General features: G+C 41.7%; 2 protein-coding genes across 5 annotated transcripts; one reads left to right on the top strand and one right to left on the bottom strand.

The window, feature by feature from the left end:
• Window positions 1–215: 215 nt before the first annotated feature.
• znf341 (zinc finger protein 341) lies at window positions 216–8,633 on the bottom strand. 4 transcript variants are annotated; one of them, XM_088292240.1, is made up of 16 exons: window positions 8,500–8,633; window positions 7,882–7,992; window positions 7,539–7,729; window positions 6,921–7,070; window positions 6,550–6,837; window positions 5,833–6,016; window positions 4,851–4,944; window positions 4,674–4,764; window positions 4,332–4,500; window positions 3,863–4,083; window positions 3,444–3,652; window positions 2,632–2,728; window positions 1,870–2,002; window positions 1,512–1,623; window positions 1,374–1,444; window positions 216–776 (listed from the first exon to the last, which is right to left on the bottom strand). In XM_088292240.1, the coding sequence occupies exons 1-16, from the start codon at window positions 8,528–8,530 to the stop codon at window positions 346–348; spliced, it is 2,583 nt and encodes an 860-aa protein (XP_088148366.1). In that variant the 5' UTR covers window positions 8,531–8,633; the 3' UTR covers window positions 216–345. The 4 variants fall into 4 exon arrangements, with proteins under 4 accessions (XP_088148366.1, XP_088148367.1, XP_088148364.1 ...); XM_088292241.1 differs by having other exon boundaries at window positions 4,851–4,941; XM_088292238.1 differs by having other exon boundaries at window positions 217–776; window positions 3,863–4,095.
• Window positions 8,634–9,057: 424 nt separating this feature from the next.
• e2f1 (E2F transcription factor 1) lies at window positions 9,058–16,841 on the top strand. The gene is made up of 7 exons (XM_088292305.1): window positions 9,058–10,256; window positions 10,994–11,093; window positions 11,954–12,173; window positions 12,808–12,960; window positions 13,317–13,431; window positions 13,511–13,787; window positions 14,847–16,841. The coding sequence occupies exons 1-7, from the start codon at window positions 10,005–10,007 to the stop codon at window positions 15,074–15,076; spliced, it is 1,347 nt and encodes a 448-aa protein (XP_088148431.1). The 5' UTR covers window positions 9,058–10,004; the 3' UTR covers window positions 15,077–16,841.
• The last annotated feature ends 851 nt before the right edge of the window (window positions 16,842–17,692 follow it).

The raw sequence follows: 17,692 nt of genomic DNA, 5'->3' as shown, positions 1-17,692 counted from the left end.
ATGTATTTCCAGCTAATTTCATTGTAATTCAATTAAAGTCACCCGGAAGATGACCTGGAAAAACAATAAAAAAAAAAAAAATTCCCTTGCAATAAAATGTCTGTGCATGTGTTTAAACGGAGTTCCTGTCCTGCCCATGTAGCAGAAAAAACAGGCACTTTCATTTGCAAAGACAAGAGGATAAATGAAAATGTGCTCATTGTTTAAAAGTATTTATAATTTTATTTTTTAATGTTTTAATATAAAACAAAATATGAATTGGACAGCTCATCAATATTTCCTCATTGATGATCAAAATCCCCAAACAGCGTAGGAAGAAACCGGTTCAAGAGTGATTCTAGATATCTACTGTGATGCATCCCCTTCAAGACCTTCAACTTGGATGTCGGCCATGGCAGACGTCGCTTGCCCGCATTCATCTGTTGAATCCCGCTCGCCGTCTTCCGCGTCTGTTCCCACCTCCTCCTGGCTGTCTTCCCTCGCCTCGTGTCTGCCGATCCTTTCTCTCCCCTCTTGCCTCGTAAACCGACCACAGCTTCGTGTCTCCACTCGCTCGTCCCGTTCCACGTCTTCCTCTACGGTATCACTGTCGTGTGTCTTGCCGTTCCCAGCTCCTGAACATTTGTGGTCTCTATAATAACTCTGTCTGGAGAAGCCTTTGTTGCAGGCTGAGCACCGAAAGCGATAATTGTCCGTGTGCGATTGCTGGTGTTCGAGCATGTGAGCCCTGCGACTGAATGCCTTCTGACAGAACAGACACTTGAAGGGCTTGATGCCTGGAGGTAAAAGACATCGAAGAAATTATCTTAATGGGGGGGGGGGGGTTGCCAGCAGATCATATTGTCAAGCAAATAGGTAAAATTTCTTATGCATCATTTTTCAGTTTGTCAGAACAATGATACCTTGATTTGAGAGTTTAATTTTGTTATGACCAATTTAGTCATTTCAAATTGCAATTAACCCAATCCATTTTCACACTGCACTGAGCAGAACGCTGTCGATGAATCCATTCATGTGCTGTGAAAGTGTGACGATGTTCGAGGTGGGAGTTTGTTGTCGCGCCATGCCTTAAGTTGAAAAATGTTCAACTCACGGTGATGTCAGACGGCGTACCCGATAGGAGAGGTGTTGGTGGAGTGATTTCAAGGTGCTTAGAGCAATGGAATAACTGTTAGGAAAATTCCTGGTCGCAAAGCAATTAAAATCAAATTAAAGTTATTTATGTTTAACCGTACACAATGTCCCAACATCATTGAAATTGTGTTTGTAGGTACTTGTTTTTGCAGCTGTGTTGGTTTCTTTGTGTTCTTTCATGTTTAACTCAGTTAAACTACATATCGAAGTACTGTCATAGAGTAGACTCAAAGACTGACCTGAATGAGAGAGAATGTGTGCCTTTAGCTTGTCGGGTCTGTTGAATTCTTTGGTGCATCCTACATGAGTCCTATTTGAAGAAAAAGTCAAATGAAGGCAGTGGGTTAAAAAAAATTTTTGTTTTTTATTACCCTCACCTGAAAGGACACTTGTATTTTTTGAAGGGTTCATGGATGAGCATGTGGCGCTTGACTTTATCCTTCCTGTTGAAAGTGGCTTCACACACGGAACATTTGTATGGCTTTTCCCCTGGAGAATGGAGAAGCATTGAACTCACCGCGTTGCCTTAATAAATGAGCATCGAGTCACGTGTTAGCCAGCATTTAGCCCATAGTTTGGCCTTTCAAAACAAAAACAGCCTGGTCAGTGTGGCTAAATACTGTCTCCCCTCCCCCCCCCCCCCATTGTCTTGAAAAAGCTAGTTTTTCAGTTAAATTCAACAAGTGCCTGCAAAAATGTGATCGTGATCTCTCCGTCTTCAGACCTCTTACACACCTGAGTGAATCCTCGTGTGTAACTTGAGATAGTGTTCTGTCTTGAAGACCTTCTTGCAGATGTGACACTTGAACCTCCCTCCAACACCATGAGTGGGCAGATGGCGCCTGAAGTACCTCTCGCACGGGAACACCTGAGGAGCGCAGTGCACACAAGGTCAACAAGCTTTCAGTCCATTTCTTCTAACTTTTCTTTCTCCCCCCTCTAGCGAGCAGCATTCTCCTCTTGTCAACAAATATCAGATGTTTCTTCAGCTATGGCGTTCAGCTTGTCATTTTAAGAACAGCGACAAGGAGGCATACATGCCCTGGGACGCCATCCTTCAACAACGGCGGAGGGCTGGAAAGCAGACTTAATCGGGTGGGGGAACTTCTATTTTGAAGGTTTCTCAACCCGATAAGCTGTTTTTAGACGCGTCACACAAGAAGCGGTGACAGCTCTGACGAAGGCTGGAGTGACGGATGAAACTGTCAGCAAGGTAAGAGATTCTGCGACTGTTAAACATTTTTCAGAAAAAATAATAAATGAGATTTTTTTTTTTTGTTCCTCCACCGTTCCAACATCCTTTTTGGATCAGTGTTGAAATTTAAAGCTCCAACTTGGTGCCATGTCTGCAGTTCAGGCAGCGTTTTTTGTGCTCAAGCTGTCATAGCAAAGTTAATGACAGCCGTTTAGTGGCTCTACCGATGATACAATAATGATAATATTGCAATCTTAGAATGGAAGAAAAAAAAGAGTGAGTGAAGTGTGTGCGTGAGATACCTTTTGACAGTGCGGGCATGGAAAGTTGTGAGAGGCAGTCAGTAGATGTTGTTCCAGAGCTTCTTGAGTAGAATATCTGCTTTGACATTTGACACACCTGAAGACAAGCAGAAAATAAAAACACTCAGAAAGGCGGATCGCCAAGGCTTAAACTGTTCGTCACCTGTGACTTATTCTATGGGTGATTCTATGATCTAAATTGCTTAAAAGAGAAGTCAACATCCTTTACAATAATACATTCAATGCGGCCCCCATCGTCTACACACGGTATTTTCTTTTGTGTTTGTGGAGTATGAATTAAGCAGCAAAATCCACCTATTTTTAATCCATCTCAGAGGACAGCCATTTTTGCCACTTCCTATCGACTGAAAATGATGGAACTCAGAAAACAGGTGAGCCGCGCTCTGAGCAACTGTGATGTCATTCTCAGTTGACATCAAGTGGCAAAATGGGTAAAAACAAAAAACATGTAGACTGTGTTGCTTAATTCATGTTCCACAAACACAATATGAGGCAAAAGTAACGTGTTTAAACTAGTGGGCCGCGCATAGAACATAATTTGAAAATGTTTCTCTTGACTTCCCCTTAACTTAATGAAAACCTCACTTTGAAGAATACCTGCCGATCATAAAAAGCACTTGATATATGTAGTACATCACGGTAGCTGATATATTAAATATTGTAGTTAGACAAACTGACAAGTATTAACACAAAACCGTATTTGTTGAGGTCATTAGTGTTAATTTTTGTTGCAATGGACGGGTAGAATGAACCAGAAACAGTCACAATGACCTTCATACAGGTATACTAACCTGTACAATGTGGTTTCCTTGCGTGTGTTCTGCTGTGGGCAGAAGCAATGGGAGTACTGGTGGACTCCCAGTTCAAACAGAGAGGGGAACACCTTGCTGCAGAGGTGACAGCGATAGGTCAGCTGCTCCTGGTGAGTCCTGATGTGCTCCAGGAACTGATCTAGTTTCTGGAAGGTCTGGGAGCAGGACTTGAGCACACACTTGTAAACCTGACAGAGAAAGTGACACTACTCATTGATCTGAACATGGAAAGAAAAACAGTAACTGAAGCCCCTTTAACAATATATAGAATTGTCTGTTAAAAGTTTAAACTGCAAATACCACAAAGTGTAAATTTGTAGATAGCCAACTGTGAACAGGTAACGATTATTATTATTATTATTAGTTTTTTTATTTCAACTCCCATTACGGGAGCTCACCTGCTCCCCCTTGTGTTGGGTCATGTGGGACTTGAGCTGGAAGTAGGTCTTGAACTTGCTTGAACAGAACTGGCACTGGTAGGAGCTGTCAACCACCACAATCTGTTTCGTCTGAGCCGTACCCTCTTGATTCTGAGGTTGAAAGGCCGCGGACTCGCCACAAGCGCCCTCAACGTCAGCCCGGACCTCTGGCACGCTTTCCTCCGCTTCCCTTGGAGTTTCTGTGGCCAAACCTGTCGTTTATGAGCATTACTGTTGTTAATGATGACCAAAGTAACAATGGACGTAATGAAGTTCAAATACTTGGTTACTCTACTTATTTTCTACTCCTTACTTTGTAGAGACTACAGTACGGTGAATACACTTTGCCACCTCTGCTGAACGTATATTTGTATATTTCTGAATGACATTCTAGTTTGCATTATATGAAATATAAGTGATGGCCTGAATTAAAGCGGTTGAATTGTACCCATTGGGGCTGCATCGTCCTCCTCCATTGGCTGGTGCTGGGGGTCCACCTCCTCCTGTTCACACTGCTGCTGCTGATCTCCGCTGGCCTCCTCATTGGCTGACATCGGCACAACCTTTACAGTGATTGGCAGCCTTGACACTGTGCTGGCCACGCCCATCGGCCACACCTTAATGACAAAAGACAGCTGGTGTCTCGACATAACTGGTGTTGGATTACATTACTTTCATAGCTCGTAGGACTGAACAACAAAAATATGTAGCTTGTGGTATGATGTCGAGTAGTTGGACACCACTGCACGTTACGACAATTGTGGTAGAGTACTGACAAATCACTGAGGACCTTGTGTGTCTGCATGTGTTTCTTCACATTGGACTTTTGGGCAAAGGCTCGACCACAAACGATACACTGAAATGGTTTCTCTCCTGTGTGGCTGCAAAAAAAATAAATAAGAGCACAAAGTTGCGAGAAAGTGAGATTTTTCAGTAATAAGAGCACATCCTTAGATGAATACCTCACCTCCTAATGTGCTGCTGAAGATCAAAGTTTTTGGAGAAAATTTTGTCACAGAAATTACACTTCAGCTTTGGCCCTTTGGATTTCAGCGACTCTGCTGAGGAAAAGCAAAAGTAGCAAACTTTCAACCACAGTTAAAAATTTACATAATTCACCGGTTGGTGTGGTAAATTTTTAGGATGTTTATGGAAGGTGTTCAAATTTTTTACAGCAGCATCAGTGGTAATTTTAACAGTTCAGTATTCCTCAAAAAGTGGCGTCTGCTCAAAAAGACACCTTACTTCAAATAAGGTCCAGATGCGCCATCCACAAATAAAATCTCAACCTCAAATGTTCTTCTTTCCCCGCAGAATAACAAATGACACCACAAGTTCATCAAAATTAACTTGACTCTAACATCTGATACCACCTGATTTTTGTGGGAGGAATACAGTAGACAGTATTAGCAAATTAATAATAGTGGGGTTTTAAATCTCGTTTCCACAATCCGGAGCCCTTGTAAAAAAAAAAAAGAAACAAATTTGATAGTAAATTTCCAAAACATACCAGTATGATGATGCATTTATAATAAAATACTAGATTTGTCTGTATTACTGGACATTATTTACCATATTTTAGTATATTGTGTTCAGCACAACATGGGGACAAATGAAAATCCATCCACACTGCCTGCACGGACTTCAAGGATGTGAACCACTACAACAGTCAGTTACTGGATAAATGAATAAGTCAATATACCGTATATTATTTCTATTATAAGTCTTAATTATATGCTACTAGTTTGCTTGGTGACCGGTCCAAGTTACCCTACTTCTTGCCAAAAGTCAACTGGGACAGGTTCCAGTGCACCCGTGGACCCTAATTAGGATCGACATTAAAATGCTTTTTGCACAAATAAAGGCCTCTAAATAAACAGTAGTATTTTACAAAAGGACACTTAGTCCCAAAAAATAAAAAAACAATTATAACCCCTCCCCCAACACACCTATGACTCCATCTGAGCTTTTTTTGCTACTTCTCGTCCGTTTGGGGCCAATGGGTTTCTCACACTCGCCCAACTCCGTTGTGTTGGTTGTAATACTGCACGTCTTCGTTTTGATGCCCAGCTTACCCGGACTGTAGACGGGAGGCGTGGTGAACGATTGACTCTCCACACACTGACTGGGCACCTATGCAATATAAGATTGTCATAACAACAACAAATAATTCACTCAAAATTTGTTACACTTAATCAATGAAATTATACTTCATTTGTTTGTGTAACATGAAAACATCACTGTGATTATCATTGTCTAAAAATGCCTGATTGTAGGTAACCGCAACTACACCACTGAACAACTTCTTGATTTTTATTTTCAAAAATTGGAGTATATAAAGTAGGTTCTCAGTCTAATGGGACAATTTTATAAATTGCAGTTTTGCAGCCCTTCACCACAATAACAATTTATGTCTTTGATATATATTAAAAGGAGACAAATTATGAGAGATGATAGTGCTTCGATTTCAACTCATCAGACACAGTGCAATATTAATGTAATATAGGCAATTGGAAATATTTTTAGCAGGTTGGCATCAATTACTTGACTATTTTTCAGTATTCAAGGCTAGTTTTGGTTCCAAGCTGTACCTAATATTGTAAAAAGTAAGTCTAGCACACAGTTAGCCCACGTGAACAGATTAAACACCATTATTCTCTACTCACTTGCGCAGGTTGGAATGGATGCAGATTCAGAGCGTGAATCTCTGCATTACCACCACCGACCATATGGGGCAGTGTGCTGTAGACCTGAACAACCGAGTTGCTGTGGCTGGCGGGGACAAGCGAAGAGGTGAGAGGCTGTTGGCTGGGTTGTCCTGCTGGCAGCGGGTGGGCTGGCGTCTGGCTCGGAGAAAGCGTGTGAGAGGGCTGCTGCTGTTGGTGGTGATGATGATGATGATGGTGGTGGTGCTGAAGATACGATACACCAGTCGCGTGTATGCTTGGGTTACTCTAGAAGACAAACAATGAAGTTATAGCAAAACTGTGCCAGTTTAGTAAAATGGAACGAAAATGGACTAGTCATGTTGCGTTACCTGGATGGGCGTCTGCATGGCGGTCATTGGCTGGTCAATGGAGGTGAAAGCTGAGATGGCAGACATAAGAATGTCATCACTGACTAGCACGTTGCCTTGGACCAGCGTGTGTGTAAGAGGGGAGGGTGGGACTGTGATGTAGGTGGACACCTGCAGGATAGACACAACAACACATGGAAGACAACTTTTTTTTTTAGTTACGTAGGATAAGAGTCCAGAAATACCTCCATCAGGGAGGCTTTCATCACCTAAACAAAGTGAAGCAGCATTCTGTTTCTATAGTTCTTGGATACCTGATTTCTGTTGTTGGTACATCTGGTGTGGAAATATTGTTCACTCCTGCTTTTTCATAAATAAAAAAATATCCCATCATCGTCTTGTTTTTGTTTTTTTTTGTTATTTTAAATGTGCCGTTGAATATTCTCATTCACCCAGGTCATTTTATTCCCAGAACACTAATTGATCTGTCAAAATTGTAGTGATTCATCCATCCATTATCCAAATCACTTAGCCTCAGTTGAAATGCCATGATAAAAAAGTTGCACTTTTGTGCTGCTGAAGCAATTTGTGTTTTAAATGTATATGTTATATCTATCTTGATTCACGTTGTCCTCTCACCTGCCTGTTGGCATTAGTTTGAGGTCCTGAAGTGATGGAGGGAACCGGTGTGTAGGCATTGGTGGAGGCCAAAGACACAGTGGACAGGGAGGGGGCACTTGACTGACACTGTTCCCGTTTGTGTGCCATAAAGGCTGGCAGGGAATTAAACTGCTTCTTACACTTCCCGCACAAGAACACATCTTCATCATCTGTGAGAAGAAAAATAAAGAAATTATTTGCAATAAATAATACTAAGTAAAATCTCATTGGAACAGGAATGTTCTGTGGTGCACAGGTTGGGAATCACTGCTCTAAAGAAGTCAGATTCATAGGAATGCAGAAAGGCTGCTTATTCACAAACCCATAGACTGGATAGCCGGCGTCCCGGGGACATTTTGGTTGTTAGGGTCAGGAACACCTCCTTGGCCGTCCAGCAATGACTGGACCGCCAGTACTGTCTGATTGTCCATGCCTGGAGAGGAAAGTCAAACTTGGTAATTTGATTTTTGATTGCATGCATTGGCTCATCACTTAAAAATAAATGACAGTCTAGTTCACCATCAGGCATGACGTGTCATTTCAAATCATGCCCATCAGATGTATTTATGCCTTCATATGTACATTGTATATTTATTTACTACCGTACAAATAATCGGATGACTAAACCATAGACATGATAATAAAACCTCACGAGGAACTAAGTACACTTATAGAATTGCACGTAATTTATCCCGTACTGTTTAAAATACAATTTGTGTGGAAGCGTCTCATCCAGCATTCAATTTACGCATAAACTACATCTTTTATTATTTTTGCACTCGATTCTACGTGTTATTGTGACCAAAACATAAGCCAAATATGATTTTGCGCTGGGTATAATGCATTGTAGAATTCTGCCAATAAATCACATTGACGTCATATGCACAACAGAACGCTTCAGTTTGTAGTTACATAGCTGTTAACAAATAATTATTCTTACCTTCAAGTACCTCAAATATAGCCTGCGCCATCTTGCAGTTCCTCGACTGGGCGATCGGTATTTGACTAGTAGAGTCTGCTTGATTGGAACGCGCTCCCACTACTGTCAATGTGTGGCAAAACTCTAACCCTAATATCGGGGACAAGCAGGCGACTGGTTGACATTTAAGTAAAACTTAGTAAGACCGGAAACATGGTCGTGACAGAACTCCATCCATTTATTAATTTTGTTTTCGAAAATGAAACCGAAAATATCCAGAAAACGGCGTAAATTTAAATTAAATTTCGACATGTAATGTATATTTTTGAAAGCATACATTGATATCTATTTTGGTCAAATGTTGGGGTCAAATGTATGCCACTGGGTGACATTATAACGCGTCTTTGTATCGACAGATCTGCGATCGATAAAATGACAGACAATAAAATCCACCAATCATAGAGCGCTTGATTCGTCTTGCTGAGTACTCAGTTTCTCGACCAATGGGAGCCCCCAGACACGCACACGTGTCAGTTTCGCGGCAAAAAAGATTTCGCGCGAAAAGTGTCCCATCCTTGTTTGGATCTTGATCAGCTGGGACAATAACAACAATTACGGAGGACAAGCGGGCAGCGAAGACGCTTTTAGGAATGGACCGTACCCACCGTGAGCTGCCTGTAGAATAGTAGATGCTGATTTGGCGGATCCACTCATTTACGGGAGGCTTTATTTGCTTTTTTTTAATCTGCACTTTAGTCGGACAGCTTCCCGCATGCCCCAACAAACCGAGGGGGTTGGGGCTAATGACACCGCTAGCATGCTAATATGACTTACTGTATGTTCCCATATAGGACGTCATTTATTAATGTCTCACTCAACGCATGCTTGCTTATAATGGTCCGAACATAACGGAATATTTTTGGTAGAGGTGAAGGCAACTGTATTATTATTGTTGCTCAGCGCTTTCGACCCTTTCTGGAAAACTGCAGTAAAGTTTTACGCGTCATCTCATTCAACTCACTGCGGTGTCCGGCGTTGCGTTATTGCCCCCAAAACGTAAACAGTGACTTTGTCCTCGTGTTGGTGCACTTTTTGTATCGTCCCTACAATCAGCTAGCTCCTCGTTAGCATGCTTTTTAACGGGGCCTGGTCTCGTGCTGGCAACCGCAGGTGAAAACAAAAGGTTAGCATGCTAGCTCGCTGTCCTTCTGCTGTTTTTACTGCCTCGGTCGCATTGTGTGCTTAATCGCCACTTTGGCTTTCCAAGCTGGTACGCATTTGGCCTTATTTTTGTTCAAACTACATTTGGTAGGACACCCCGTCTTGCGGTTTCACTCGGTAGGATTGCATTATGGGTGTCATACACTCATGAGGAACTTCTCCAAAAAGTGTCCACAAGTTGCTCAAGAACACTTGAAGGCAAACGATCACGCGGCCTCTTATTCACAAAGAGGACCTTACAAGTGGAGGGCTTGTTGAGTCAGTGTGCATCTCGTTGTGACAGCAAACTGTGAGAGACCCCTGCCATGTCAGAGACTCTGATAACAGGCCACACGTCAGAGGATCTATTGGCTGACTTTGAGACTTTGCTCAACTCTGGTGGTGTCACTCTGGGTCAGGACCACCAGATAGTCATCATCACCAGCCCCAGCAATGAGGGACTCCACCCGGACACCGCCCCCTCCAGCACGGGTGAAATCTTGCTGTTTGCTACCCCACAGGGATCCGCTGATGTGGCCTTCCAAGACAAGAGAAGGCCAGCACTGGCGAGAGCGTCGGTGAGGATTTGTGGGACGAGGGTGTGGTAAAGCCCTTGTGGCAGGGTTGAGACATCTGTCCATATATTGTCACGGTCACATACTGCGTGAGTTATAAAAAGTGGAGCATTTTTGGAAGGTTTCTGGTGACTTTCCCTGAGAAGTTAAGCTAGGGAATTTTTCCTAAGCAGACGTCCTAGCAGAGGTCCTAGCAAAATAGCCAACTCTCCTTCCCCAAATGTGATGGCATCACACAGGGTCGAATGTTAATGGTGGCTGGGTGGCTCTGAGCCAGCATGGCACTGTCAGGCCACCACATACCTTAAACAATACAAAACAAATCTGAAATAATAATTAAAACTTAGCGTATTACATCATGACTATATACTTTGTTGGTTGCTTGTGACAGGGCAACCACAAAGCTTAATGTCCGACTACGTTACAGTACCTCATTTGCTCCACTTCACTCGGCGTATCTCGAGCTCAATCGTGTCTAAAATTTTGGCTCACCAAAAAAAAGAAAAAGATGCAACCTTGTAAATTGGAGCACTCATCTGTCAAGGAAGCGCTCTACTTGCATAAAATCTGATTGTTTTAGTTAGATTTGTGCTTAAATGTTTACTTAAGAGCCAATTTTTCATTTTACGAGCCCATAATTTATTCCCATAAAGTCTCTTTTTGCGTCAAGTGTCCTTTTTTGGAACGTTTGCCTTGTCTTATGCCCCACCTCATTATTTTTCCCTTTTGCATTTTCTCAGGTTAAAAGGAAATTGGACCTGGACAGCGACCATCAGTATGTTAGTACGACCCGGCCGTCTTCAGGCCACGCGCCGCCCTCCACACCTGCCCCTCCCAGAGGTACACACACACTCAAACTTATTCTTCACATCAGTTCAAATGTGTTCATTCACACTTGGTTGAAGTCCGTTAAGAAACAGACTTTCTGTAATTATGAGAAGCATCCACCAAGATTGGAAAGGCATCATTTGGACCTAAGTAATGAGTCTCAACTGATTGTTCGTAACCCAAACGTGGGTTGCAGACAACAACAAAATATAGGTGACATTTGCATTAGGATGTTTCCTCTATCTTTAAAAAAAAAAATACAAAATAACTAATAGATTATCAAATGAATTGATATTTTGAGAACTCCCACTTCATTCGAGCTGAACTCTGTCGTTAGATGACGACCCCCACGAACAGTGAAATATGTGACTTGTCTTTTCTTTTAACAAGCATGCGTCAGAAAGGCAATCCACACATGCCCCATATTAGGTAATAGACAATTCTAAGAAGAGATCAGCGGCAAAAAATTACGATTGGAATTTCTCGACTGTATTTTGTGTCGAGTTTTTTTCTATCTTCAATTGTAACTTCTATTCGACACATGTACATCAATTTGTGACCGGCCGTACATTTCACGCCCCACCATTCACACTCGCATTCATGCCTGTGGACTATTTAGCTTTGAACCTAACAAGCGCATTTTGGCAATGATTTGATGCCCAAACCCCAGAATTGTGAGGTAGACACGATAGCCATGATTTTCATTGGGTCATTATTGCCTTAACTATTCACCCCACTTCCACTGAACTATCCCAATAGGTACATTTAATGTCAATCAAATTCAATTGAGACGGAATTAGAATATTTCAGGTGGAATATCCGCTTGTCTAGAGAGTCATCATGTTGGCGTTTCGTGCTCCTTCTCCTCCCAGTTCCTCGGATTAGTACGGAGAAGTCTCGCTATGACACCTCCTTGAACTTGACCACCAAGCGCTTTCTGGACCTCCTGTCGCAGTCAGCTGACGGCGTAGTGGACCTGAACTGGGCCTCGCAGGTCCTGGATGTCCAGAAGCGCCGCATCTACGACATAACCAACGTCCTGGAAGGGATCCAGCTCATTTCCAAAAAGTCCAAGAATCACATCCAGTGGCTGTGAGTAGAGAATCAGTGGAAGGCAAAGTTCTTAACAACGGGTGGTCTGTTAATGAATGTTGTCATTGAGCCGGCCGCATACCGAGCGATGCGGCTGAACCCAAAATGAACATATGAGTCACACAGTGCAGTGACTGTGGTCCTGCAACAAATGTTCATGAGTTCCAGGTCTTCTTCAACTACTTCAGAATTTTTTGCTGATTTGAAATGCCAAATTGCGAGTGAATGAACTGCGGAGATGTTTGCCGCCAATCGAAATGCCGGGTTATGTCACATGATCCGTCCATGCAAATTCTGTTTCCAAGCACCAAGCGTAGCTACCTTTTGACTTTTGGGGGAATTTCCAAGATGAACCTGAATTGTGTTGTTACTTTTAAATATACGTCCAATGTTTTTTTTTGTGTTTTTTTTTTACAATCACACTCTTAAGAACTGAAAAGCAAAATCATTCTCATGGATGATCAATATTTGAATTAACTGCATAAAACCTGATCACAGTACCAGGTAAAGGTTTGAGTGTCAGTCGTCAGCTGTAATTGGTTCGCCCAGTTCAGCCGCGTCGCTCTGTGCGCGGCTAACTTTAGATGTCAACATAGTGTACAGAAAAGAGCTCATGCTTGCTCTTCCTTCGCAGCGGGAACCGTGTAGACGGGGCGTCGGTCGCCATCCAGCAGGAGCTGCGGAAGGAAGTGCGCGACCTGACCGCAGCGGAGCAGGAGCTGGACACTCTCATCTCCAAATGTAATCTTCAGCTCAGACTGCTGACAGAGGAGCCGCAGAACAAGAAATATCCTTTTGACTCGCGTTTGACTTTCAAATTAAAGTCAAAGAATCTTCAAATGGCCGTTGCATTCTTCCATTTTCTATATGTGGCCATGAAATGAAACAGTTTGGACACTCTTACCTTATGCTCTACTTGTCACTAAATGCCGAGAATTGGTGACTTGTGTGGTACTGCAGCAACCAGAGTTGATGTTCACCTAACATTTATTTTTGTTATTTCTGGTCAACTTTCCGAAACGTTGTGCTTATTGGTGATGGCCATTCTGCATTGTTTGCGTTTCTCGTGATTGTCAGCTCCCAACCAAGCCAAAATTCGAGTGAGTCCTCTGAGCATTGTGATCCTTAATGGTTGTCTGTCACGTTGGGCTACGTGCGCTGTCAGGATTTGAGGTCATCGTTTGATACCCTGGACCAGTTAGTCATGGTGATCGGACCTCCGCCAGAGACACAAATGCAAGTCTCCGACCCTAGCGAGGTAGGCGCCCTTATATTTCATCAAAACGCATTGTCAAAAAATTCACATCCGCAAAAAGTCACCTTTGTGCAACTCTCAGGGTTACCAGGTGTCGCTGAAGAGCACACAAGGTCCCATCGACGTTTTCCTCTGCCCAGACGACAGCTCGGGGGTTTGCAGCCCCGTGACTGGAAGTAGTCCCTCGAAAACGAGCGCCGACTCCCCTGCGCATGCACGAGACAGCTGTTCGACACCGAGCAAAGACAAAAACTCTTCAATTTTGGAAGTGGCGTTGTCATCCCCTGTGTCCACGTCGTCCACGGTGACGGCAGCATCTCAGCCAGAATCCTCGTCGCTGTTGTTTGGCGGGGAAACGGGTATGTGGTAACTAGCGCCTCAGATTCCAGCCATTTTGGTTGTGGAAGTCATGCGTGTCCGTTTGCAATTTTAGATGAATGCTGAATTTAATTAAATTAAATTTTGAGTTTGTTTTTAATATTTAGGAAAACATTACCTTGGCATTTGCAGATGCTCATAGTCGTTAAATTGAATTGGCGTGACAGCATTTAAGCGGTTTAACATTTTAGTCTGTGCGTGCACAGTGTTTCAGATCGCCTGAAATTGAATCTTAGGGGGGGGGGGAGTTCCCATAATTAAGATTTCATAAAGCTAATTGTTTTCTCATCTCCATTTTTTTGTTCTTATTTTTATCCGTGCATGACATGATTTGATCCCTTTGGCACAACTAAAACAATTTTAATTTTATACACTTATTCCATTGACATTTAGCCCACTTTGCTAACAGTTCACATCTGATTTTCCTTTTTTCTAATTTCAAAATACCACCTGCATGTTTTAACAACAGGCTTGTACAGCTGGCTAAAATGGACTTAGAGCGCCACCTGTTGCTTTGATATACACGTGACACCAGGGCTGAACGATTTATCAAAATCGCAAATCTCAGAAGAGATTTGGAGATCGTGAACAAAATGAATTATAATCAAGTGGACTGATTGGAAACCAGATCTTTCACAACTATTTATTTTTATTCATTTTAACTTCTTTAGACATATAACTAATTCAGGTCCTTTTATACGCACTTTATTAACAATATGGATCTCAATTTTCAACTCGTCAATCAGCCCCACTGAATTATTTGCCTGTTTATACCAGCCTATTCAAAACATGAGTTCCAGACTTTTACTGTGTGACTGCTGCATTTGTATTTCTTCCACTTTCTGCATGTTTCTTGCATTTCCCTGTCCAACTTTGGTCCACAGACTTCACAGCGCTTCTTTTTTTTTTTTTTCTCGAATTTGCACACATCGGACTTTTTCAGATTCTTTCAAATCACACATGAGACATTTTTTTTTTAAGTAGTAGTTCCCATTTTGTGGTGGTGTTTTTCATCATTGCCCCTTTTTTTTCTGTGGCAGATTCCCTTCTGAACAACGACCCGTTCTCAGGCCTGGGGGACATGGCAGACTTTGACTTTGCTACGGACTTCCTCCACGGAGAGAACCTCCCTCTCCCGTTGGATGGTTTCATCAATTTGTCTCCGCCTCACAATTCTGACTACCACTTTGGCCTGGAGGACGACTCAGGCGTCACTGACCTGTTCGACTGTGACTTCAGTGACCTGTCGCAAGTTTTGGGGGAGAGTTAGACAAGCGTTGCGGGGTTGGGAGGATTTTTAGCTCTGGGAAAAGTCAGACTAGTATAGTGAACCCTCGGAGGTTCTACCTATTTGTTTAGTTTAAGATAGAACGGGTTCGCCTTTTAAAACTGGTGCAGGTTATGTTCTTCCCCTCAAAAAAAAATACAACTTTAATCTGGCATAATAGAAAAAGTGGTGTAATCAATCATTGATTCTCATTTTGATTTTTTTTATTTTATTTTATTTTAAATCCAAGTACCACCTCCAAAAAAAATTCTCTCTCCAAGCACCATCGTAGTGACCAACATTGAAGTACAGTCCAAAAACCACGGAGACCAAGATTTTTAAAAGCACGTTTATTGTACTTAAATTTAACACAACTCAACTGTGCTTAAAAAAAGAAAAAAGTACTGCCCTGGATTTAAAACAAATTTGAAATAGTTTGCATAGCTATAAGATCATCCTGTTTGATTGTTTTTCGTGGTTTAAATGTTTTAAATTATTTTATCTCATTCACTGATTCTTGTGTGTAGCGCTAGAGAGAGCTTGCGCACCCTAGTGGTACTCGTACCACAATTTGAGAATCACTGTAACAGGCGCTGTAATTTGTCAAGAATAACGCGCACTTTTTGGCAATAAAAGCAATTAAGAGGCTAATTTATACCGTACATTGGTTTACGGGACAAACTAAATTTGTCACATATGGATGTTTATTGGCACATGGGAGTTATGGGGAAAAAAGTGTACTTTCCTTCCAATGTGATATTTAATGTCTAATGCACCAAATGTGTACAAATTTATAATAAGGACCAATGTTCCACATGTCTTTTTGCTGTCGCTGATTTTGCATAGTTTAGCAAAGTACGAGTATAAATATTTTCCGCTACTCCTGCGTCCGTTTGATGTAATTTCTAGTAGTCATGAGCACAATGAAAAATCAGATTTTGAAGGACCATCTTCACGGTGCTTTCGATATTTGAGTGTGTGTTATTCTTAAAGAAATGACATCCGATTTGATTTTATATTCCCCAAAAGTAGCTCGAACAAACTTTCAATGTTTTCCCCTAACGAAGCATTCAAACTCCGAGGGTCCACTGTCGTAGTTGGGACAATGCGCAATATTTTTAATGAACTTTTACGTGATTCAAATTGAAAATCACCCCCAAAATTGTACAGCACTTCCTGTTTGGACTTTTGCTCGGGTTTAGCTCTATTTAATTTATTTATGTGTATGTGTATATATATTTTTGTCAAGTGTTTTTAATATGTTGGATGGCACGTGCAAGTGATTTATGAGTTTGGATCCACATCGAGCAGAGTCGAGCTCACCGGTCGTAGCTGGTGCCACGGCTTGGTGTCTGGACAATTATTTGCGTACGAAACTGTCAAATGATTTGCGTCTAAATCATTGGAACTAAAAATACTTGTGCCAGGGTTTGAACTGGCGTGTTGTGTTTTGGGGTTTTACCCTCATTCTTCATGGTTTAGATTTGTTTCATGGGAACAGCGTGGTTGAGTTTAGCAATGGGTGGATGGTCCTGGAAGGTTAAGTCACGAAGAACCCTCTAAGTGTTTTGTGGTTGTTTTTTTTCCTCTTCAAACAGGAATTATGTTGTTGTTTCCAAGTGTACTTAAATATATCAATTTCTATTGATGCCTTGAGCCGTTGACCTTGCAGATACCCGGGACACATGGTGGTTGTGTACACTTATCAATGTACGACACGATTGATTTCGTTGGAAATGAACAGCAATAACAAACATGTTTGTTTTTTTACTCAGCCTTTGGCCGTCTTGCAAAATGTCGCCCTTTCGTAGCTGCCAAGTGCATCAAAACATTTTCCTTCTTTTAATTTATGTTTGCGGTTTCCCCTTTCCTAATATTTTTTTTTTGGGGGGGGGGGTGCATGTGTGAGGAAAAGTAATTAGCTTTTAATTGCAGCGCTGAATTTAATATTTATTTTTTGATGAGATTCTAGAGAAGTGTCGCAGATATTACTACCAGGAAGATATTTTTCTAATGGTCCATATAAATGATTCCCTGAATTTTTTTTTTGGGGGGGGGGCGTGTGAGCTATTGTTAGCGTGTTTTATGTTGTGCTAGTGATGGCTAAAGTGTCCTCTTTTCTCTTTTTGGCTTTCTCCGTCATGTTCAGCAACCTCAGCATTGCACATGTAATGTGTTTTGCCTTTGTCCTTTTATTTAAAAAAAAAAAAAAAAAAAAATCTTTCAAATGATTTTTTTCTCTCACTAACATTGCGTAAGTATGAAGTTTATCAGCTGTCAAATACGTGCATACACATGTATTTAAACCGGTCAAGCCCCACCAGGCTTTGAACCAATTCACCTTTTATTGATGGTAGTCTTGTTTGGATTCTTTTCAAATGTTTTGATAACGGTACCGGAAATGTCAACATGGGACAAAAAGGGTCTCTAGCTTCAATTTTAACTCATTTATTACCAGCCAAATAAAAAATAAAATGGATCTTTGACGTCTTTAGCCGTCAATGGTAGTAAATGTAAAAAAAAAAAATTCACGTTTTTTTTAAAGAATTTATTTTATTTTTTTTACAGGGAGGCACGGTGAGGAGTAGTTGGCACATGCACCTCACAGTGCAGAGGTCG

This window comes from Idiotropiscis lumnitzeri, chromosome 3 (assembly GCF_059441095.1).
Source record: "Idiotropiscis lumnitzeri isolate Australia: NSW breed Sydney's pygmy pipehorse chromosome 3, RoL_Ilum_1.0, whole genome shotgun sequence".
NCBI classification, from domain to species: domain Eukaryota; kingdom Metazoa; phylum Chordata; class Actinopteri; order Syngnathiformes; family Syngnathidae; genus Idiotropiscis; species Idiotropiscis lumnitzeri.
This window is presented reverse-complemented; position numbering and strand designations above follow the sequence as displayed.

Excerpts from the sequence above, each read along its gene's own strand:
- znf341 (XM_088292238.1), bottom strand. The coding sequence starts at position 8,530 with ATGGCGCAGGCTATATTTGAGGTACTTGAAG. Across the intron at positions 4,765-4,850 it reads CTTCAGCAGCACATTAGGAG|CCACACAGGAGAGAAACCAT; the intron begins GTGAGGTATTCA and ends TTTTTTTTGCAG. Across the intron at positions 1,624-1,869 it reads ACACACGAGGATTCACTCAG|GGGAAAAGCCATACAAATGT; the intron begins GTGTGTAAGAGG and ends TCCATTCTCCAG.
- e2f1 (XM_088292305.1), top strand. The coding sequence starts at position 10,005 with ATGTCAGAGACTCTGATAACAGGCCACACGTCAGAGGATCTATTGGCT. Across the intron at positions 12,174-12,807 it reads AAGAATCACATCCAGTGGCT|CGGGAACCGTGTAGACGGGG; the intron begins GTGAGTAGAGAA and ends CTTCCTTCGCAG. Across the intron at positions 13,432-13,510 it reads AAGTCTCCGACCCTAGCGAG|GGTTACCAGGTGTCGCTGAA; the intron begins GTAGGCGCCCTT and ends TGCAACTCTCAG.